Source organism: Mauremys mutica, chromosome 3 (assembly GCF_020497125.1).
Source record: "Mauremys mutica isolate MM-2020 ecotype Southern chromosome 3, ASM2049712v1, whole genome shotgun sequence".
NCBI classification, from domain to species: Eukaryota; Metazoa; Chordata; order Testudines; family Geoemydidae; genus Mauremys; species Mauremys mutica.
In genome coordinates, this window is record NC_059074.1 from 90,248,923 (window position 1) to 90,272,339 (window position 23,417).

The 23,417-nt window shown below is 43.5% G+C and overlaps 1 protein-coding gene across 2 annotated transcripts in view; it reads left to right on the plus strand.

The window, feature by feature from the left end:
- Nucleotides 1-23,417, plus strand: part of DCBLD1 (discoidin, CUB and LCCL domain containing 1) — an 81,091-nt gene that overhangs the window by 24,495 nt on the left and 33,179 nt on the right. For both annotated transcript variants that reach the window (XM_045010210.1, XM_045010211.1), the window contains exon 2: nt 11,209-11,421. In XM_045010210.1, the coding sequence (XP_044866145.1) occupies nt 11,209-11,421 (213 nt within the window). The remainder of the gene's footprint in view (nt 1-11,208; nt 11,422-23,417) is intronic.

Sequence of the window (23,417 nt, forward strand, 5' to 3'; positions counted from 1 at the left end):
CTCTTGTTGATCTTGTCTGAAGAATAACATGCTGTAGCTATTCTGTTTATTTTTTCCCTTCTAAAAATGTCTGGAGGTGTTAAGAGAAAACTGGACAATCAGTCAATAGAGAAAAAGTATGAAATCATACTGCAGCTAGAAAAAGGAACAAAACCGGCAGACCTTAGTCGTCAGCATGGCATTCCAGCAAACACCATTTCAGGATGGAAAAAGAAGGCCAACGTGATAAAGCAAATGTACGAGAAGTCTGTCTTTGATCCAGCAAGAAAAAAACTTAGAGTGGCTGAGCACAAAGATGTCGACGATGCACTGTTTCAATGGTTCACAAATACGCGAGCAACAAACCTTCCCGTCAATGGTCCCTTGCTGATGGAGAAGGCGGACATCCTTGCTGCAAAGCTAGGACACCCTGACTTTAAAGCAAGTCAGGGGTGGCTGGATCGTTTCAAAAAGAGGCACAACATTGTCTTCAAAGCAATTTGTGGAGAGAGCGCTGCGGTTCAACAGGAACAAGTGGATTCATGGCTGAAGACTCAAATGCGCACAATTTTGGATACCTATGAGACTCGGAACATTTTTAATGCTGATGAAACTGGGGTGTTTTGGAAATGCCTTCCAGACAAGACTATGGCGTTTCGTGGGGAGGCTTGTCACGGTGGAAAAAAGTCGAAGGACCGACTTACAGTGCTAGTTGCTGCTAACATGGATGGAAGCCAAAAACTCCCGCTCTACGTTATAGGAAAGTCCAAGAATCCCAGATGCTTTAAGCAGACCAAAGTTCTCCAGTGTGATTACGATGGCCAGCCAAGTGCCTGGATCAAAGGAGATCTATTCAGTGCATGGGTGAAAAAGTGGGACAGGAAGTTCCAAGCAGAGAAAAGGAAGGTGGCACTGATCGTGGACAACTGTAGAGCTCATCCGGATGTTCCTGGTCTCAAGGCCATTAAGATCTTTTACCTCCCACCTAACACAACGAGTAAGCTCCAACCAATGGACCAGGGGATAATCCAAGTGCTTAAGGTGTACTACAGGAAAATGTTGATGCGCCAATACCTGCTCCATGATGAAAAGAAGGCACAGTACACCCCTTCCCTTCTAGATGCAATGAACTTCCTGAGATCAGCCTGGAATGACGTGAAGAAGGAAACAATCTCAAACTGCTGGATGCACTGCGTCATTCAGGATATTTCCGATGATGAGTTTCAGGCACAGTGCCGTGCAGCCGCAGAAGAACTCGTGGAAGTGGCGGGAAAATCAAGCCTTACAGATGCTATCTTGGAAGAGGAGGCACAGGAGTTAGCCATCACTGTCCAGGAATTCCGAGATTACATAGAAATCGACAAAGACGTCGTTACTGATGGCGTGATCACCGATGAAGACATTGTATCAAGTGTGCAGTCAGCACAGGCAAGCACATCTGCATGCGGCAATGACAAAGAAGATGAAGAAGATGCGGACGAAGATTTGGAACCAATTCCCTCAGCTGGTGAGGTGGTAGAAATGCTACAGAAAATTAGACGGTATGGTTCTTTTGTAGGAGATGAAACTGTTTTAGACAGCATAAATAATATTGAAGCATTTGTTTTCAAGCAGACTGTTAAAGGCAAAAAGCAACAAAGCATTTTAGACTTTGTAAAGAAACCATAGTAACCGCGTGTACGATACTTTTCAGAGCTGTGTCAGAGTGAAATGACTCGCGAATTTAATTTTGACACTGGTTAGCTTTTTGTAAAAATGAACTACACCCCGCACGTTTTTTGTGATTTTGTGAGCGATCTTTGTGTTTGCAATGTTGGAGAATATAATAAAGGTTTGTATCGAGAATCAACGGTGGTTTGTATTGTATACTGGTAAATCTCTGCTGTTAGTTGGTGCACATATGCCTTTTGTTGTTAGCAAACATGTATGTACTTTTTTATAGCATGCCGATCGCTTCATCTTATTTATTAACGCACATCATGTACATAAAGAAATTTCAAGCACATGTTAATATATTGCCGCCATATTGGTTTTCGTTTATCTCGATCATCGGTTATCTCGACGCTTTTTGGCAAACCCCTAGGCCGGCAACATAACCGGGTTCAACTGTAATTGCTGGGAAGGAGCCTGGGAGTGAACTTGGATGGGGTTGCGTGTGGGTAAGAGAAGGACAGGTTTTGGGGTGGGGAGAGGGATTGTTAGGGAATTAGAAGCCCCCCGTGCAGATCCTAGCTGACCCTTAGCCTCTCCCATTCAGTCAGGAACATAGAATCATAGATTATTAGGGTTGGAAGGGACCTCAGGAGCTCATCTAGTCCAACCCCCTGCTCAAAACAGGACCAATCCCCAAATCCCTAAATGGCCCCCTCAAGGATTGAACTCACCACCCTGGGTTTAGCAGGCCAATGCTCAAACCTGCCCCCTCCCCATGCAGCCCTGCACACCTGCTCCCATTCAGCGCCCACCCCAGTCTGTCCTCCCCACTAGCCTTTCTGACCCTCCACCCAGTCTGTGACGACCCCCCCCCCCCAGCAGCCTCATATGCCCAGCTCTGTCTCTCCCCTGGCCACCAATCTCCTGCCTCCTCATCTGACATTGAGGGCAGGATGCTGTGAGGAATGCAGCCTCTCTTCTGTTGGCTGGTGAGCTGGCTGCCCTCTGTTCTGGCACTACAGCAGCCCCTGGTGAGCGAAAGGCATAATTGCAGTGCCTCTCCAGCAGAATGTATTTTATGCAGAGGAAAAAACATCTGTGGGGAACATGAATTTTGTCCCCCAGGATTAATGTGCAGACAGGGTCTTCAAGGGAAGCAAATTCTGGCTATATTATTTTTTTCCAGTATTGTATGAAGTTGGTGTGACAGAGTGGAATATGTCTCTATCTATTTATGAACTCCATCTTGTATTATGTGTGGCCAGAACATTGCACTGCATTTCAGACAGTGCCCTGCCCAGGAAAGGTGCTTGCCCCTTCATTGAAGGACCATCCCTGAGAAGCCATCAACACAGCAGTCTAGCGCCATCAACTTTGAATGGCTTTTAGCTACGAGCCCATCCCCATGGAATAATGTTTTTTTGATCTGGGCATGCAGGGGGTGGGGGCATGCATAACTGAGGGATGAAGTTGGAATGTCTCAGTGAAGCACATGACAAAGAGACTGAGGGCTTGGCTACACTTACAAGTTGCAGCGCTGGGAGTTACAGCGCTGGTCATGCAGCTGTGTAGGGCCAGCGCTGGAGTGTGGCCACACTGACAGCTACCAGCGCTGCAGTGTGGCCACACTTGCAGCACTTTCCAGCGCTGTATTGAGAGGTGCATTGTGGGCAGCTATCCCACAGAGCACCTCGTCCCGTTTTGGCGCCGTTTTGGCGCTGAGTATTGTGGGAAGGGGAAGGAAGTGTGTGGGTCATTCCGCTTCCTGTTCCAACGCCCCGTGGTGCATCGCTTCACATCCCAGCATTCTGTCTTTCCGGCAACGTTTGGCGCCATTGTGAGTGTCTTTCTGCTCTGTGTGTGAATCGCGATTTCTGTGGGAAATGGAGCCCGAGCTGCTGAGGACTGTGCTGATGAGTGTCGCCAGCACAACACGTTTGGCAGTCGAGCTATTCCTTCAGCTCCAAAGTGACAGTGAGGAGTCCGACGATGATATCGATATGGATTTGCCTGCCGCGTGTGACACTACAGTGCTTGTGGCATTCACGGAAATGCTCAGCACTGTTGAACGCCGCTTTTGGGCTCGGGAAACAAGCACTGACTGGTGGGATCACATCGTCATAGAAGTCTGGGATGACGAGCAGTGGCTACAGAACTTTCGTATGAGAAAAGCCACTTTCATGGGACTGTGTGCTGAGCTCGCCCCCACTCTGCGGTGCAAGGACACAAGATTGAGAGCTGCCCTGACGGTGGAAAAGCGGGTGGCTATTGCAATCTGGAAGCTGGCAACTCCAGACAGCTACCGGTCGGTCGGGAACCAGTTTGGAGTGGGAAAGTCGACCGTTGGAATCGTGTTGATGCAAGTTTGCAAGGCAATTAATCGCATCCTGCTAAGAAAGACCGTGACTCTGGGGAACGTGCAGGACATTGTGGATGGCTTTGCACAAATGGGTTTCCCTAACTGTGGAGGGGCGATAGATGGGACGCATATTCCTATTCTGCCCCCCCCCCCCCACCTGGCATCAGAGTACGTTAATCGTAAGGGGTATTTCTCTATGGTTCTCCAGGCGCTTGTGGATCACCGTGGGCGTTTCATTGACATTTACACAGGCTGGCCTGGAAAGGTGCATGATGCACGCATCTTTCGGAACAGTGGCCTGTTCAGGAAGATGCAGGCAGGGACTTTTTTCCCAGACAGGAAGAGCACAGTAGGGGACGTCGAAATGCCCATTGTGATCCTTGGAGACCCCACTTACCCGTTACTGCCTTGGCTCATGAAACCCTATACAGGGAAGCTTGACAGGAGCAAGGACCGGTTCAACTACAGGCTGAGCCGGTGCCGAATGACTGTGGAGTGTGCTTTTGGGCGTTTAAAAGCCCGCTGGCGGTCCTTGTATGGGAAGCTAGACTTGGGGGAAAGCAGCATCCCCGCGGTTATATGCGCTTGCTGTACCCTCCATAATATTTGTGAAGGGAAGGGTGAAACATTCAGTCAGGCATGGACCACCGAGGTTCAAGTCCTGGAGGCTGAATATGCACAGCCAGACAGCAGGGCTAATAGAGAGGCCCAGCACAGGGCTTCAAGGATTAGGGATGCCTTAAGGGAAGAATTTGAGGCTGAAAGCCAACAGTAATGTTGGCTGCCTTGCATGGGAGTGAAGTGCACTGTTTACACTGTTATTCTATTATCCCTAAAATGATTTGCAGTGCCTGTTTCTTTACTGGGCTAAGGTATCTTTCACTATCTGCTATAATAAAGACTGTTTTCAAAGCCAAGAATTGTTTTATTGAAAAGAAAAAAACTTCCTTGACAGACAGACAGACAGACAGACACACACAACATTTCATGAACACAAGAGGGCAGGGGTGTTGGTAGGTGAACTGCACAGTCACAAGTTTGCATACGTCCTGTCTGGAGTGCTGTGCAATGAATCCTGCACTTCAGGGTGCATAAACTGCATGGTGATGGGGGTTGAGTGCAGAGGGTAAGGGTTGTAGTTATCAGGGCTGGTTGGTGAACGTAGAGGTGTTGGAGGCAGCTGGTGGTGGTAAGAACCTGGATGCTGGGGAAGGGGGGTTTGAACTGACATTGGTGCACAAGGCAAAAAGCTTTGGGACGGGGGGGGTGGGGGAGTAGCACGGTAGTGCTCTGCTTGCATGGCAACGAGTGACTCGATAGAGTCCGCTTGGCGCGACAGGATGCTTAGCAGCTTCTCTGTGCTTTTCCTCTTGGCCACTGCATTTCTCTGCCAGGTCCTGCTTTCCCTCTGGCATATCCTGCTCTCCTTTTCTCTCCACTCCTGCAAGTTTTTACTCTCTCTAGCAGAGTGAGCAATAACAGTTCTCAGCATGTCTTCCTTGCTCTTTCGGGGATTTTTTCTCAAATTCTGCAGCTTCTGTGCTGTGGTACATCTGGTCAGTCCAGCAGTCAAGGTCACTTTAGAAAGGCAGAATTGACAACATTTAACAGGGAAGCATTGTGTTCATTATCTCAAGACTGAAATTCCCACACACTGAAGGAGTTCTTAGTCCTCACTTTAGCATTCTTTTACCACACACATAACACAGCAGAAGCCACTAAATGGTGAGTGAGGGGTGCTTATAGAGGGAGAAGTGGGGCTTGAGTGATAGAGGGGTGCTGGTTGCTTTGGGTAAGCTTCAGTGATAGAGGGTTTGAGTGAAGATGCAGCTGCAGGGGTGATCTTCACTATCTCCCTATCTCTATCACTAGCTTCACTAAAGAGTCTCCCAACATTTTTCACAGGAGTTAATCCTGGAAGATATCTCCTTGCTGCGAGTCACTAGGGAACAGCGGGAGGCTCTTCTACAGCAATGTGGATTCCGCCCTGGACCCTATGCGGGTTGCCTGTGTTCAGCAATGGTCCCCCCACCCCTCGCGGCACAGTGGCGCGGACGCATTAGCCTGACTGGGACAAGGACAACAGTGGCTCTCCCTATAAACCTGCACAGGCATATTGCCCACGCTCTGGCTGAAACTTTTGCTGAGATTACTGCAGACGATTACCGCGACGTGATAGACCACATCAATGGGCTATTCCACATCTAGGCTGGCATGCATACAGCCCTAACCCCCCTTCCTCTCCAGAAACGTTTCCACCCAGAAAATAAAAGCCGCTTACCGGTAACCCGCTGCTCTGCTTGTCCTTCTGCAACTGCTGGCTGCTGCGATTGGGTACTTTCCTCCTGGCTTGAGAAGAGCTCCTGGCTGCATGCCTCCTGGGACTCTGGGGTGTCTTCCCCCATCCCAGTAGCTTCACTCGCGTTTTCCTCCCCCCCCCGCCGCCTCCGCCACCTCCTCCTCCATCGTGTCCATCGTGGTCCTGGGATTGGCAGTGGGGTCACCCCCAAGTATCGCGTCCATCTCCCTGTAAAAACGGCAGGTCGTGGGGGCAGCTCCGGATCGGCGATTACCCTCGCGGGCTTTGTAATAGGCACTCCGCAGCTCTTTAACTTTCACCTTGCATTGTAGTGCGTCCCGATCATGGCCCCTATCCAGCATGGACCTTGATACCTGCTCAAAGATATCGTAATTCCTACGGCTGGAGCGCAGCTGGGACTGCACAGCTTCCTCCCCCCAAACACTAATGAGGCCCTGCAATTCGCCAGTGCTCCATGCTGGGGCTCGTTTGCCGCGTGGAGGCATGGTCACCTGTAAAGATTAACTGATTGCACTCCACACCTGGCTGCAGCAAACAGGAAGGAGATTTTTAAAATTCCCGGGGCATTTAAAGGGCGGGTCACCTGAGGCAAGAGCCGTAGAGTGCAAACTGATGAGCAGAGTGGCTGAACAGGAATTCTGGGATAACTCCTTATTCCCTGGAGGACAATTAAAGCGCTGGTGAGTGTCCACACCTGCTGAGCAGCGCTGGATCACCAGCGCTGCACTCCTTATACCCCAACCCTGACGGGTTTTCAGCCAGTGCTGCAACCAGGGAGTTGCAGCGCTGGTTGTTCCCTGCAAGTGTGGACGGGGTGTAATTGCAGCTTGGAAAGCCTCCACCAGCGCTGCAACTTGTAAGTGTAGCCAAGCCCTGAGACTCTCCTTAAGAGTGTGGTGCTGCTCTGAGAAGGACAATCCATCATCACCAAATAGGATGGGCTTCCCAGGTGGATATCTCCCATAATGCTGTAGGGCCAGGGTCTCCCATGATGAGTTGCCTTTTCTCTCCAAGAGGGGAGACCATGAACACTATAGGAGATGAAGTCCAAGCAGGGAGCCTGGCTTACAGAGGAGATTGTGAGCGAGACCCCCCAAACTACAACTCCCATGAGGCAAAGCAGCAGCATTTCCAAAGCAGATTTTGGTGTTTTGTGGAAATATTTCCACTGAAAATCAAAATTTTATGTGGCAAACTTTTATACAAGTACAAAATTTTGTTGATTTTTGTGTAAATTTTGTGCAGAAAACCCCAATTTTTTGACTAGTTCTAGTTTTAGGTTCTCTGTCTTCTGGTTTCTGGGTATTCCAGGTGCTCTTTGTCACATTTTCAAGGTTTTCACCACCACCAGGAGCTTTTTTCCACAACAAAGTAAAAGCTGAGATTCTGACATTTACTCTTGGGTTTCTTTTGTTTTTTTCTGTCTGGTATTGCCTCTCCAGAATGCATTTTTTTCCAGCAGAGTTCGGTGTGGCATTTTCTCTAATCCAGCAGTGTGAATCGTTGCTGAAAAAATAAAACAGGAATCATGCACACAAGCCACTATATAACCGCATTCAGACTTGGGGTGACTGTACCTTTTGAATTATTACTACAACTGGAAACTGATCATTTTCAAGACTCTGCCCCTACCACTTTAAAAATTGCACAGCATCCAAAGAGAATTAGGCCAGGATTACACTTGGAAGACTTTTCCAGCATAGTTATACCCATATACTATACTTGCAAAGTGCTCCTAGCGTGGATGCAGCTAAACTGGTAAAGCTGTGCTTTTACTTGTATAGCTTATTCCAGCCCCTCCTGAGCAAACTAAACAACACTTGCGAAAGCCTCCATTTTTCTGGTACAACTGTGTGTACACTAGGAGCTTTTGACAGACAGCTGTCAGAGATCACACCCAGGACAGACATAGCTATGCCAGCAAAAAAATCTGTTCTGTAGACCGGGCCCTAGGCTGCCCTGTCAACCAGATCATAACAAGATCTCTTCCCCAGGTAGAACTCCATTTTCTGTATGCTCAGAGACCGGCTCAAAACCAAATTAGCAATAAAAAGTCTCCTTTGAGGTGAGGAATTAAATGTTATTTTGTGACTTGTTGCTGCTGGGGCAGTAATGAAAATAATCAAGATGATGAAAGATAAGTGCACATGACACTGGCTTTTCTGCACTTCTCCCTTCTGCCCATGCTCTCACTATTCACCTGAGTGGCATAGATGACAAAAGAGTGGATTCAGATACACAAGAAAGAGGTCAAAGGTGCAGCTAGTCCAGTAACCTTGACAAGTCCTGCCAAGAGAAACTGTCTAGGAGATTTAATGAATTGGTGAAGCCCCATGGTCCCCTGGCCCTTGCTTTCTGAGTTCTGTTGGTTCTAGATCCAAAGGTAGAGTGGAGTTGCCAATATCTCGCATTGCTGTGGTAGGTTTTCCTTCCCCTCAGGTCGCCTGGTGCATTTTTCACCGCAGAGGCCCTCTGATTTACTCCAGTATAACATAGGGCAGAATGTAACCCAGTAGAGCTAACAGCAATTTGATGTTATTGGGACCTTTTATGTTTCTTGAGTTTTAGTGATTTGTGCTCCACAACATTAAGTTGTATTTGTTCAACATTTTGCATTTAATTTCCTCAATTTTTGTTTTGTTTTGTTTCTTTAAAAAGAAAAAGAAAAGGGAAACAGAATCCCAGAGCTTTTCAGCAGTCAGAACTTAAAATCTCCACTAACTAAACCAATGGAATTTTGACAATTCCTGGCTCTGGGGTATACTGACATTCTTTAGGTGCACTGGCATGTGTATTGCACACTAAGATAACCTTAAGCACATGATCTATAGAAGTACATGGCTTTAACATTAATTAATTATTTTTGCACACATATGAAATGAATTTAAATGGTCAACTCTAATTAAAACCAAATTCAAATCTGATAAAGGCAATACACCTCAGTGAGGACTAGTTGCATACCAATCCTCTGATTCTGCCAATGGATTTATGTGCATGAAGCCAGGTTCAAGTCAATATTTAACTATATCTTGATAACTGTAATGGAGGACACTGGGATATCTACCCACCGTGCATCGCACCTTTATCCGTAACACCATGCTGCTGTGTGGATACAAGCATTGTAGTATGACTGTTATACATGACATATAGTGTGAATGTACTCTTTCAAAATATCTTTTTTGATTGTACTAATAAATTCTACATCAGTGCAACTTCTGCTTGTAGACAAAGCTGTGCTTACCAACAGCTGTTGCTACGGAGTGATAGCTATGTTTATTATTGCTAGGGCAACAACCTGCTCAAAAACCTCAATTGTTGTTTATCCTTACCATTTGCCTGTAACATCAAAAGTAAATAGAGCCATTATAACAAAGGGACTTTTTAGTGTGTGTTTTTTCTAATAGTGTGAACAGTAAGGATTAGAATTGCATTTTAACGGAATTTGGTTTTATGGTGGTAGGAGTCTGAATTTTCATTTTCTGTTCATCTTTTTCCAAACAACACAAGCTAGTAATGATGATAAAGCTTTAAAATAAGTGCTGCTTTCTGTGAAAAGTGTGTGTGTGTGATGCATTGAATGATGGCACTGTAATTATACAGTATTGTGTAAAAGTTTGACAGGTTGGAGCTTGTCTTTGCAAATTATATCACCTTTTTTGTTGCCAACATATCACACCTTCATCAGCGCTTCATTTTTATTTGCCATTTCACCCAAATGAGTTAAGTATTTTTCTCTAGTAGTTTAAAACGAAGGGGCATGACTGTTTGACCAAAGAAACCCAATGTAAACTTCTGGATAATTACAGTGTGAGAATCCCCAGCCATTCTGAATAATTATTGTTTGTTTGTTAACAGTGATAGTAGTAGTCATTATTTTAGCACTGATAATGCGCAAAATACTGTACTAGATACAAAGGTAAAGCTGATCTATGCCCCCAAAGAGCTTAAAATCTGAGGACCTGACCCTGCAAGCACTTAGGCATGTGAGTAACTTTACTTACTCAAGAAGTTCCATTGATTTTACTGTGAAACACAGAGGCATGTGTTTGCTTAAGGCTTTTAAAAATATAAACCTCAAACTACTGGTACACTTACTCTTAGTCACACTGTGTATTGCTTCCTTAGTAATCTGAGTCTCTTTTCTATACCGATGCTTCCTTTCTTTCAACTAACGCTTTCTCTACTCAATCTCTGTCCCGCCCATTCTAACAGAGGTGGCTTGAATTTTCATTTGAACTTTCCAGTTGTCATATCTAATGCTGTAACTGACAGTCGTGCACCATCAGTGGCTCTAAACCATCCTGTAGTGCTTTTGCTCCATTGCCCACTCAGGGTGTGCGTTTTCTGTGTGCACATTGGATAAGAGGGGAGAAGAGAATAAACTTGACTATAATAGTGGTGGGGTAGTGTGGGGTTAAATTCTCTCTGCTTTCACATACGGTCCAACTTCCTTCTCCCCTAGCAATACTGTGTATTGTATTTCACTGAAACATGCAGTGGTAACTGGGAGAAAAATATTGATGACGAAATCATGATAGCCAGATGCTACATTATGTGCTCGCATTCTCAGCACGATTTGGCCCTAAAATAGAAAATTAGAATAAATTCATCTGTATGTGATTCCTTCAAACTTGAAACAGTAGTTTCTACAGATCTTGGTATCTTGATACACAGCAACCACATTCTCCCCCATGCCCCCTTCTTGTTTTAAAAGAAAGATGCTGTGACTCCATCAATTTTAAATTTACAAGGACTTCTGTATAATGGTGACTAAGCTGAGGAGGAGTAATACAAAATAAAATGCTTTATTTTTTAAACTGGTGAGTGACTATTGACGATAATGCCTTATATATGTTGTTTTTTTGCTTTTCTCCCTCACCCCTTCCACTGCAAACAGGGGATGGATGTGGGCACATGGTGGTGTATCAAGACAGTGGCACTCTGGTATCCAAGAACTATCCTGGGACTTACCCCAACTATACAGTTTGTGAAAAGAAAATTCAAATACCTCAGGGAAAACGACTGATCTTAAAAATTGGAGATTTGGATATTGAATCCCAAAAATGTGAATCTAACTACCTTACCATCCTTAGCTCTTCAACAATACATGGTATGTATGAAAAATGAGTAAGAATCATAAATTGTTAAAAGATTGTAGGTTTTAATTGATTGTGATCAGAGGAAAGTATGGGAATTGTTACCTTGTTTCCTTATCAGAAAAATCTTCCTGCATACTAGAGTATTCTGTTCTCAAGCGTGTAAAGTGGTTGGTGTCTCACATATTGTAAGAAACATAGAAATACGACCATTCTGTGCATACTATACAACTGCCTGGCCAAAGTGAATGTGCAACAAGTACTAGCATGTTCACTGACAGTTTTAGCCCCAAATATGTGAAATTTAACAATTATGAACTTTATACTGAAAGCATAAAGGGTTAGGCATTGCAAATGCTAACTGATCAGTCTCTGCTACACCCTTGTTGTATATAGCAGCAATACAATTAAAATGAAATGCTTCGCTACTTCACTAAACAGGTGAGATGCCAATTGTAACAGATCGCTCTGCAATAAGTCTCAAAGGCTCTCATACCTGTGGCTAGGTAGGGTACATTTTTATTGCATTGTGGTAAAGGAAAGCCTGAAGCTAGGAGAAGGTGCCCAGAGGAGCCTGCAGTTGGCAGGAGACTTAGGAAGGAAAGACTGGACTAGAGAAGGAGTTAGGACTGGAACAAACCTTAATTAACAATAGATTTTGCTAACTCATAAGCTTTAGTACCCAAACTTTCATGAAAGCAGAAATGGCAAATGCTCAGCCAGCTTTCACTGAGGTAAAATAACTAGACTAGACGTTAAGTTGTTATGTATCCTGAATAGATATGTTAAAACTGCTTATTCAGAAGAGCTAGGATCCTCTCTGGGGATACCCCATGCCTCCCCCTATCAACTTTTCAAAACTGTAGTTGATGTTGAACCTTTCCACCCGTTCATCCTGTAGGAGGTAAATTACCTTTCATGTCAGTGTGACCACTTACAAAAGTCAATGCTTTATATTCTGATGAAGGTGTGTGTAACTAGAATGAACAGATACTACCCATATAAGCTCTTATTATTAGATAAAATTTTACATAAAACAAGGATTGTTGGTTGAAGAATTATCTGTACTGTTTCCTCACCTGTACGTGCAACATTGGAAATTACTGATGGGTTGGAGTAGAGCAGTGGTTTTCAGCCTGTGATCCACGGACCCTTGGGGGGTCTGCAGACGATGCTTAAGATTTCCAAAAGGGGTCTGCGCCTCCATTTAAATTTTTTTTACGGGTCTGCAAATGAAAAAAGGTTGAAAACCATTGGAGTAGAAGGGAGGGGGAGAGTTAGATAAATTCTACTTGGAATGTTTGCTGGTTTTCAAGGTGACCCTAGCATGGTGCTTGTCTCAGTGAAGTGTGTGAATCTCTGGAGTTATAGATTCACAAGATATCTTGAGAGTAAAGAATGATGATTGCCTTTCATTCATGTGTGTGATAGAGCTATAATTCATATGGTGCAATAAGACCAAGTGAGTTATTAGGGTCTTTCTCACAAATGGAGATAAAGATAATTATCACCCTTCATGGGTGAATAGTTGTTTTTAAAATAGAAAGTCTTCTCGAAGTGTCGAGTGATATGTTCATATCCAGCACTTGCATATATGCTGATCATAAGACTGTGTGAAAATATTTATGATGTGATGGTGGGAAGGGTTGATCAGGTTATTTCTGCAATTTTATTCACTTAAAGTATCTGGGAGAACTCAGCAACAAATTGTACAGGGCAGGTCATCATCGTTCCTTAATCATTTCCACATAATCTCTAACTATGTCTCAGCCATCCCACTACCCTCCCTCACATGAGGTGAAAGGAGGATGTAAAGGGGATGGGGTCTGGCTCTCAGCTGTTCCTGACATAAGAGCCCAAACTCCCTTATTCTAATATTGTCCTTTCTTTAAAAATATTAATCCGATTAATTTCCCCCTTTTTATCTAAAATAAACTTTAAAACAAAATCACCTGTAACTTGGTTACCAGTAACATACGTCCAGCCATTTGATTATTGCATTTCTGAATAATTTTTCTTTGGTATAGCCTTGACTTATAATCAAAAGATTTTAATAAGAAAAGGGGGGGAAATATGTACATATTTTAGAGGTGGAGAATAAGATTGAAATACTGGATGAAGTTCTAACCTCCTGTGCCTCTGCCCTCCTCCTCTCCCCCCTTTAAAAAAATAGGCATCAGCGAACAACATGTCTTCAGGAAGCTCAGTTTTGCAGAGGTTTTCAGTCCATGGACACAGAAGAGTTGAGCATTATGCAATAAATTACCATATAGTAACTTTAACTGTTCCCACATCCTTTTTCTAATTACATAATTACTCCTATAATTTACATTCTCAGTAACCAGCTGCACAGTCAGCAGCTTTCACTCATACCTGAGCAGGGTGGATTTGATTTAAATCAATTTGAGATCATGATTTAAATCACTAGTGGGGAAGACTCAATTTAATCATGGATTTCTACATAAAAGTGCCTTGTTGTTGGTTGTTATAACCTTAATACATATTCTTCGAAACTCAGAGATAGATGTATAGTGTACACCTTCTAAAAATGAAACTACATTTTTAAAGTAATTTATTTTGAAAATTTTTCAGATTAGTTTTACAGCTATATCAGAAAATGAATGATTATTTGGTTATTTCATTTACCAAAGATAATTTAAGTAGATAGTTCACCTCCCAATGACTTATAGACAGAACAAGGAGTAATGGTCTCAAGTTGCAGAGGGGGAGGTTTAGGTTGGACATTAGGAAAAACTTTTTCACTAGTAGGGTGGTGAAGAAATGGAATGGGTTACCTAGGGAGGTAGTGGAATCTCCTTCCTTAGAGGTTTTTAAGGTCAGGCTTGACAAAGCCCTGGCTGGGATGATTTAGTTGGGTTTGGTTCTGCTTTGAGCAGGGGGTTGGACTAGATGACCTCCTGAGGTCCCTTCCAACCCTGAGATTCTATGATTCTATAAATATCTGCAATTCAACAAGTTAGTGATTGATATTTGGAGGATTTTCTTGCCATGCTGTATTAGAAGGAGAACATCACCAGACAGACATTTAAATTGTTTTATTTAACTAAAACAACAACATTATGTATTCTGGGTTTTTTTTCTTCAACAGCAAACAATATTTTAACAAAACAAGCATATGAATTTTTGAATGTTGTTAAACATTAAAGTTTTTTAAAATCAGGTTTGCTTTTCTTAAAATTGTTATATCTAAAATAGCTAAATGAAATATTTTTTTTAAGAAAACCAAAAATTAAATCAACTATATCAGCCAGGTCAACATGAGAAACTTAAAATATTGGCTTCTGCAGCTAATTCAGTCGTCTTCACCTTCATTTTCCTGCTTGGTCATACTCTGGAAAAGAAAGACAAGCTTTCCTGCTTTCTCAGGTCCCAAACGATTTCTCAATTTGGAATGAATTAGTCCAAAGGAAGAAAATATTCTTGCTACACTGGCAGAAGAAGCTACTGCTGTTAAGTGAAATTATCACTTCAGCAGCCTCTGAATCCAAGTGCTTAAGTGACGTCCACCAGTTCACGGGTGTAACTTTCTTTAAAACATCAGTAAACATATATTACTTGAATGGTTCACCCTTAGCTCTGAAGTTTATTATGGAGGGATGATTGCTGGATGTCCATGTCATAGCCAACTCCTCTTCTTCAGCAGTTAAGGTTTGACCCTGGTACCGAGTATTGAGTCAATATTTTAACTGCAAGAAAATGAGCTGGAGATGGTGCTTGTCTCGGTCATTTTTTTTGTTAATGCTTGTAATTTAACTCTGTCATTGCATATTTCCTTTTTTAAGACCTCACTCAGTTCCTTCCAAATTTCAACAGTGTCAGCAGTAAAACAACTATTTCCCTACATTTTGTTCAAGGCTACAGAAATAGGCTTCAGGGTACTTAGCATGTGTTCAACATTTCTCTTAAGCCCAATGTTGAGAACTTTAGCTGTGACAGTGCCAACCATTTTTTTTCCCCACAATTTTATTCACAAACTGTCATCTGATTAGGCCAGTTTTTGATACGGTGCTCAGAACAGTCCACTACTGAGTTCCACCGCACGTTTTGTGGGAGAGTTAGCTTGGTTCCTCCCACTTTTTTCAGAGCAGCTGCTGCAAAGTGGTTGTTAAAGTATTTTGCAATTTCAACAGCATTAGCCTTTATTTCTGGAACACTGAAGTCTTTGGATAGGAGGTGCATCAAATGAGCACTGCAACTGTATGTTATTAGCTTCGGACTCTCTTCTAAATAATTTATTCTCATCTTGGATACATTTGCAGCATTGTCTGTGACCAAGCTGTGTCCTAGACATTTGAATTTTTTCCCCGTTTGTTATAGCTTTTACTGCTGCTACTTGTAAGTATTCTGCTGTGTGTGCATTTCCTAATGTATCAATTGTTTCTGTAAGGAAGACATTCCCATCTTCTGTTGTCACACAAGCACATACAACAGGATCATTGTGGACATTGCTCCACCCATCAAGACTCAGGTTAACAATTTCACCCTTTAGACCAGGGGTGAGCAAACTTTTTGGCCTGAGGGCCACACCATGTTTCTGAAATTGTATGGAGGGCTGGTTAGGGGAGGCTGTGCCTTCCCAGAGAGCCAGGCATGGCCCAGCCCCTGCCCCTTATTTGACCCTCTGCTTCTCGCCCCCCCGACGATCCCCCTGGGACTCCTGCCCAATCCACCCCTCCCTGTCCCCTGACCGCCCCAGACTCTCCGCCCCTGACTGCCCCCTGCCACTCCATCCAACCCCTTCTCTCATTGCTGATTGCCCCCCAGGACCTCTGCCCCATCCAGCCACCCCTTCTCCCTGACCACCCCCGAAACCGTGCCCCTGACTGCCCCCTGCCGCCCCATCCAACTCCCCACCCAGGACCCCTGCCCCCATTCAATCCCCCTGTTCTCTGCCCTCTGACTGCCCCAACCCCTATCCACACCCCCACCCCCTGACCACCATCCCGAACTTTCCTGCCCTCTATCCAACCCCCCCCCCCGGCTCCTTGCCCCCTTACCGCGCTGCCTAGAGCACTGGTGGCTGGCAGCACTACAGCTGCGCCATCCAGAGCACCAGGACAGGCAGCCATGCCGCCCGGCTGGAGCCAGCCACACCACCACGCAGCACAGAGCCCCAGGACAGGCAGCCATGCCGCCCGGCTGGAGCCAGCCACACCACCACGCAGCACAGAGCACCGGGTCAGGCCGCAACTCTGCGGCTGCGCTGCCCAGCAAGAGCTTGCAGCCCCACCGCCCAGAGCATTGCGCCAATGGTGCAGTGAGCTGAGGCTGCAGGGGAGGGGGAACAACAGGTTAGGGGCTGGGGGCCAGCCTCCCAGGCCAGGAGCTCAGGGGCCGGGCAGGAGGGTCCCGCAGGCCAGATGTGGCCCACGGGCCGTAGTTTGCCCACCTGTGCTCTAGACCTTTTGCACACCGCCCAGTTTCTCTTTCACACATTTTATCCATCCATTTGCCTGGGACATCTGCTCTGTTGGGTGGACTGTATCCTGGTGTTAATGACCGAACCATGTTAATGAAGTGCGGGCTCTTAATTATAAGGAAAGGAGAGTTTGTTGCATAAACAAACCTGGCAATTTTTTCATCAATTACCTCTTTTTGTAATCTGCTGATTCTTATCCCAAACTTTTATCTATGGTTGTTTCTGGATGATGGAGATTTTTTTAAAATTTTTGCTACAGGTGATGTACTGTGGCTATGTGACATACATGATGTGACTGAAACACTATCATTGGCAGATAACTCTGAAACTATAGAAAATGATGATGATCTTGAAGGTAGATAGTCTTCAGAATCCTGTATGTTGAGAATGGATTCTCCTAAACAAAATAAGTCAGTGCAGTTATTTAATTATTATGACCATACTGCTCATTTAGTTTCAGAGTAGCAGCCATGTTAGTCTGTATCCACAAAAAGAACAGGAGTACTTGTGGCACCTTAGAGACTAACACATTTATTTAAGCATAAGCTTTTGTGGGCTACAGCCCACTTCATTGGATGCATGCAGTGGAAAATACAGTAGGAAGATATATATATACACACAGAGAACATGAAACAATGGTGTTACCATACACACTCGAACGAGAGAGATCAGTTAAGTTGAGCTGTTACCAGCAGGAGAGAAAAAAAACTTTTTGTAGTGGTAATCAAAATGGTCCATTTGCAGCAGTTGACAAGAAGTTGTGAGGAACAGTGAGGGGTGTGTGGGAATAAACATGGGGAAATAGTTTTACTTTGGGAGTGGATGGGTCATTACACAGTCTTTATTCAAGCCTAATTTAATGGTGTCCATTTTGCAAATTAATTCCAACTCAGCAGTCTCTCATTGGAGTCTGTTTTTGAAGTTTTTTTGTTGTAATATTGCGACTTTTCGGTCTGTAATCGAGTGACATGGGAGATTGAAGTGTTCTCCGACTGGTTTTTGAATGTTGTAATTCTTGACTTCTGATTTGTATCCATTTATTCTTTTACGTAGAGACTGTCGGGTTTGGCCAATGTACATGGCAGAGGGACGTTGCTGGCACATGATGGCATATATCACATTGGTAGATGTGCAGGTGAACGAGCCCCCTGATGGTGTGGCTGATGTGATTAGGTCCTATGATGGTGTCCCCTGAATAGACATGTGGACAGAGTTGGCAATGGGCTTTGTTGAAAGGATAGGTTTCTGGGTTAGTGTTTTTGTTGTGTGGTCTGTGGTTGCTGGTGAGTATTTGCTTCAGGTTGGGGGGCTGTCTGTAAGCAAGGCTGTCTGTAGTCTCCTTCTAATGGTTGGGAAGAAAGCTTGAAAATATGTTGCTTTAAAGGCTTGGAGGGGTGGAAAGGGCAAATAAAACTAAACCAGAATGTAATAATGTGTGGGGGGTTTGTTTTTTCAGGGCCTGTCTTGTTGTTTTTGAGTCATTGGGGTTGGCAGTACTGGATTTTCTAAAGCTCCTAAGTAATTTAGGAACATATATGCTTTTGAAAGTCATCTGCCTGTTGTGAGGTTCTAAAACTGTCCTCTGAGATATCTGGGGCTGGCCACTGTTGAGGAAAAGATGTTGGACTAGGTGGACTTAAGGTCTGAGTCAGTATGATAATTCACTAGTTCCTGTGAAAGTTGGTGAGACTTATGCTCCAAAGTCACTTAAGAAATTTTGAAAAATCCAGTATTGCCAATCCAATATATTAAGAATAATTAAGTAGGCCCCAAAAGATTGTAAGCCTCCCTGTCTTTTAAGGTTACTTGTTCTCCAGTTCTGAGTCACTTAAGTGTTTTTGAAAGTGCTGCACCTCCCACTCCAAGAGCCCAGGATGGGCAATGTTTTGTTACACTGGTACTTAGATTTAAATCAAGTATCAGCTGTTTCTGAGCCCTGAGTCCAGGTCTCTTCTCTGCAGCCCTCCCCATCATGTACTTCTACCCCTAGATGATGTTTCCTTCCTTCCAAGTATATAAGATGTCGGCTTCAGGGATTTCTCTTTTTGCATGTATAATAATCAGGGATTCTGTAAATAGTGAAAACACATTTGATAGGAGTAATTTAAGACCAATATTTTAAAATGTCATTTTTGTAATTGTTGAACGTTTAAAACAGAGAATCCAACAAGCTTTGATATGCACTAAAAATGCCAACATATGAAGTCTGAATGTACAAAATATGGTCTACAGTTCTGGTGAGCAAAGATAGTGTGTTTTCATGATGTATGCAATAATAAGATGACAAGCCCCAAAGGGAAGTTTATTAAATTATTTCTTTTAATCAACAGAGTAGAACACCTGGATACTACAAAAATTGGAAGAGCGGGTATATAGTGTAGAGAATCTGTCAGAAACAAAGTATTTTACAAAATACATCTAAGGCTTCCAGGTAAATTTCCCCTTAGTACAACTACAATTCCCCAATGGCAAAAACGATAACTGCTTCCATATACGTATGTCCCTCATATGTTAACCTTATAAGTAAGTCATGATTCAGACTCCATAATAATTATCTTTTGTTGGGACTTGTCATAGGTCTCACCCCCACTTGGAACTGTTGGGTTCCAATGTGGGGACCCGCATGTATCCCCCCACCCTAAAATCCTAGGGTAGGTCTCCTTTTTGCTGCCACCACTCGGTCGATTCACGTGGGCCGAGACACCCCTGTTTTCCCCCCCCTCCTCTTTCCAGAGACGTTCCCTGGGGAAACACAGATCAACTCACAGAGAGAAAAACCTCCCCCCTCCCCTCTCTGCCCGGAGATAAGCTTGTCTCACCACCGAGAGAGAGTTTCTTAGCCCCCTCCCCCTGTATCCACAGTAGAGGGATTTAATCAAATCTTTATAGAAAGAATTTATTAAAAGAAAAACAAGAAAATACAGAATCTCTATGAGTCCAAGCTGGACACTCATAGGGTATAACCTTGCTAAGTTCTGGAGAGAATCCTCTCTCCTTCTCAGTACAAACAATACAGGCAGAATTAAGAATAATCAATAACAAACACACAGAATTGCAAACATAGGATTATTAGATGAGGACACAAAGTATCTTTCTAATACTCACTATCTTGACTAGAAGAAATTAGTTCAGAAAGATGGAAACTTGCAGACGACTTGATTAATACATCTGGACCCTTGTAACTCCAAACGGCTAAGAACAACACACACAGAAACAGAGAGAAAAAGTTCCCTCCTAGGAATTTTAAATTCTCTTCCCTGATTGGTCCTCAGGTCAGGTGTTCACCAGGTACTATGTGTTAACCCTTTACAGGTGGAAACTTAACCCTTAACTAACTATTTATGACAGGACTAAAGTACTAAAGCAGGGAATACACCAGTTCATTTTTGAACTATTGATGTTCCATAGCCTAAAGGAAACTACTGTTCTATATAAATGAGTGGGTTTGAGGATTTATATTACCTGATTGATTTTTTTTCTCTGTTTCCCCTTTAAGTCTGTGACTCTCTAGGAGTTAAACAACAAAAAACCTAAATATAAGTAATATTTAAATTTGTAGCATGCCACAGATTTTATAGTCTACCATAGATCATTTTGGTTTTAATAATTCTTAAAAAGTATATATAAACTGAAAATTGCTTATGGTGAACTACTAAACCCTGCCTTTCAACTCCATTAAAAAACTGACATTTTAATACTCTTCATCCTCAGTGCTTTTCTTGAGTTTTAATAAAGCTAGGTATGAAACCATTGTACTTCCATATTTACAATCTCACTTTTTAAACGGCTGAACATTAAAAGAAGCTTTAATGTAGTTGTAAAATAAATCCTACACTTCTGTAACCTGATGGCTCTTGATTCTCCCATGCTAAAGAGGTCAATAAATCTCCCATGCTAAAGAGGTCAATAAAACACTACTGACCAACATTCTAACTGTAAATATGCCACATCTCTCAAGTCCCTCCCACTCAGTTGTTACTGGTAGTTCTCTACAATCCCAGTAAGCTCTGCAGGTATAAGGAACCTAACGCATTTCAAAAGTATCATATATACCTCAGGCTCATTGCTCTACTAATAATCAGTGTTCACCAGATGAAGCCTCCAAACCAAGTATTTCACTTGTAACTAATAGTTTGGGCTCAGAGTATGTGTAAAGGTATTTCTTCGAGTTCTTGCTCATGTAGATGCCATTCTAGGTGTATACACGCCCATATGCACAGTCGTCAGAGATTTTTGCCTTAGCGGTATCTGTAGGGTAGGCTGTGGCGTCCACTTGAGTGTCGTGTTCATGCACTGGTATATTAGGCACCACCGACCCTACTCCCTCTCAGTTCCTTCTTTCCTCCCTTGACGGTTGGTCAGAGCACCTTGTCTTGCATTGCAAGAGCATTAGTGGTTCTTACAGTGCATTGTTCTGTCTCCTTTGTTTTTAGTTGTTAGGCATTTAGTTAGACCATTAAGTTAAGTGCCCGAGTAGTTTAGTAGTTAGAGTCCCTGCTGGGACTTCGCCTCAGAGCGGGGCATGTCCTGTTCACCCAGCTTTAAGCCATGCTCATTGTGCAGCCAGCCTAGCAACCCTAATGAGAGCTGTTCAAAATATTTGAGGGAGGCCCACAGGAAGGACAAGTGCAGGATCTGCAAAAGCTTTTGACCTCGAACTCAAAAGGAGTGGGATATTCGCTTGAGGGCCCTCTGTATGGAGGCTGCACATCGTCCTGTGGTCAAAGTCGATGTGGCCACCGTCACCACAGAAAAAGGGGGCTTCAGGCAAATGACTTGTGTTAGGCCACATGCCCGCCCTGGAGCTACTTGGAGGTACTGCTGCAGTCGGACCCCTGAGCACAGACAGGGACTTGCTTTGGACTCTGGGAGTGGCAGGGGTCCAAGCTCCTTGTAGGGCCATCTGTGCCCAAAGCAGGCCCAGTGGCTAAAGAGCAAGTAGGCCGGCTGGCAACGCAGACACCAAGCCAGGTGACCGACCCGGCTAAGGCCCCAGCATCTATAAGCAAGCCAGTTATGGGCTTACCCTCTAAAGCAGTGGAGCATCCCTGGTCCCTGGACCGCAGGTGTCGATCCCCATCACCATGGCCTAAGACACTGGCACTGCAGCCCCGATTCCCGGTCCTAGGCAGGTCTCTCAAAAGATAAACAATTACAGCAAACATTTATACCTTTTATTACATACAATAATAAGCAACAACTGCATTTTGTTTATACATAGGTCATCCTGATAACTTATTTTTCTCACTTATTTTGACTCTAGTCCACATTCTATCTTCTCTAACAAGGTAGCAACAACTTCTCACACAGTTCTTTCTCATTCACCTCACGCAATCCTCGCTTCTACAAATCTCGCATTGTTAGGGTTACAGCTAGCCTGACTCTTGCTCATAGAAGTGACTGTTTGCATTGAAATCCCCTTCAGTTCTTGCTCTACTTCCACAATGGGTTCACCCAGAATTTTGCAAATTTTTCAGGGCACAACTGGTATAACCAGTCAGATGTCTTTAATGAGATATTGAAAGAAAAAAGATCTCTGCTACCAGGAGAGGAGCGCATATTGTAGTAATACCAAAACCAGGTAAAGACCTATCTAGTTGCATGGCATATACTCCCATCTCTTTGTTAAATTAAGTTGCCAAGCAAATAGACTTAAAAAAAAAATACTGCCTGTATACATTAACTAGATCAGACAGCATTTATGTTAAACTGGCAGTTGTTAGACAACATTCACAAGAGTTTTTGACCTAATTTTTTTTCAGCTGAATCAGCCAAAGAACCTCACACGTTTTTATCATTAGATGTTGATAAAGCTTTTGAGAGAATTGGCAGTCCTTAAAATACTCCGTTTTATGCCCCAAATTTGAAAATTGGATATCTGTTGTATTCTCAGATCAGAAGGCTGCAATAAGAGTTGATGGACGCCTGTCAGAAAGATTGCCTCTTCTCTTTGCCATGGTAATAGAACCTTCACGGATAGTCAGAAATAATAATATAAAAGAAATAAAAGTAGAAAACAAACTCATATTTTATATGCAATTGCATGTGTAAAAACCTTCCCGGCACGCTACCTGAACTGGAAAAAGAAATACTGAAATTTGGTAAAGTTTCAGGTTTTAAAATAAAGTACACTAAGTCTTGATGTGGGCCCTGACTTGCAAAAAATATAAAAATGGGTGACCTGACCACCTTATTAAAATACCTCGGAGTACATATATTTCTTTAAAAGCAGGATTTTATAGTATTTATTTAAGAAAATTTAGAACAGATTAGGAATACTTGTCAAAATGAAAAATCTCATAGCTAAGCAAAATTATATCAGTCAAAATTAATATCTTACCTTGAATCAGTTTCTCTTCCCTGCACTACTGATTATCATCCTGGGGAAACTTTTGAAGACACTGGATTGGCAATCATCCAATTCGTTTGGGGACACACGAAACCAAGTCAAGCAGGCCACCCTTTGAAGACCTTGACAAAAGGGTCTGGTGCTATCATGCACTAAACAACATAATCAGGGAAGCAAATCAGTAATGTGCTGTACTGGATAATTCCCAACCATAATAAATA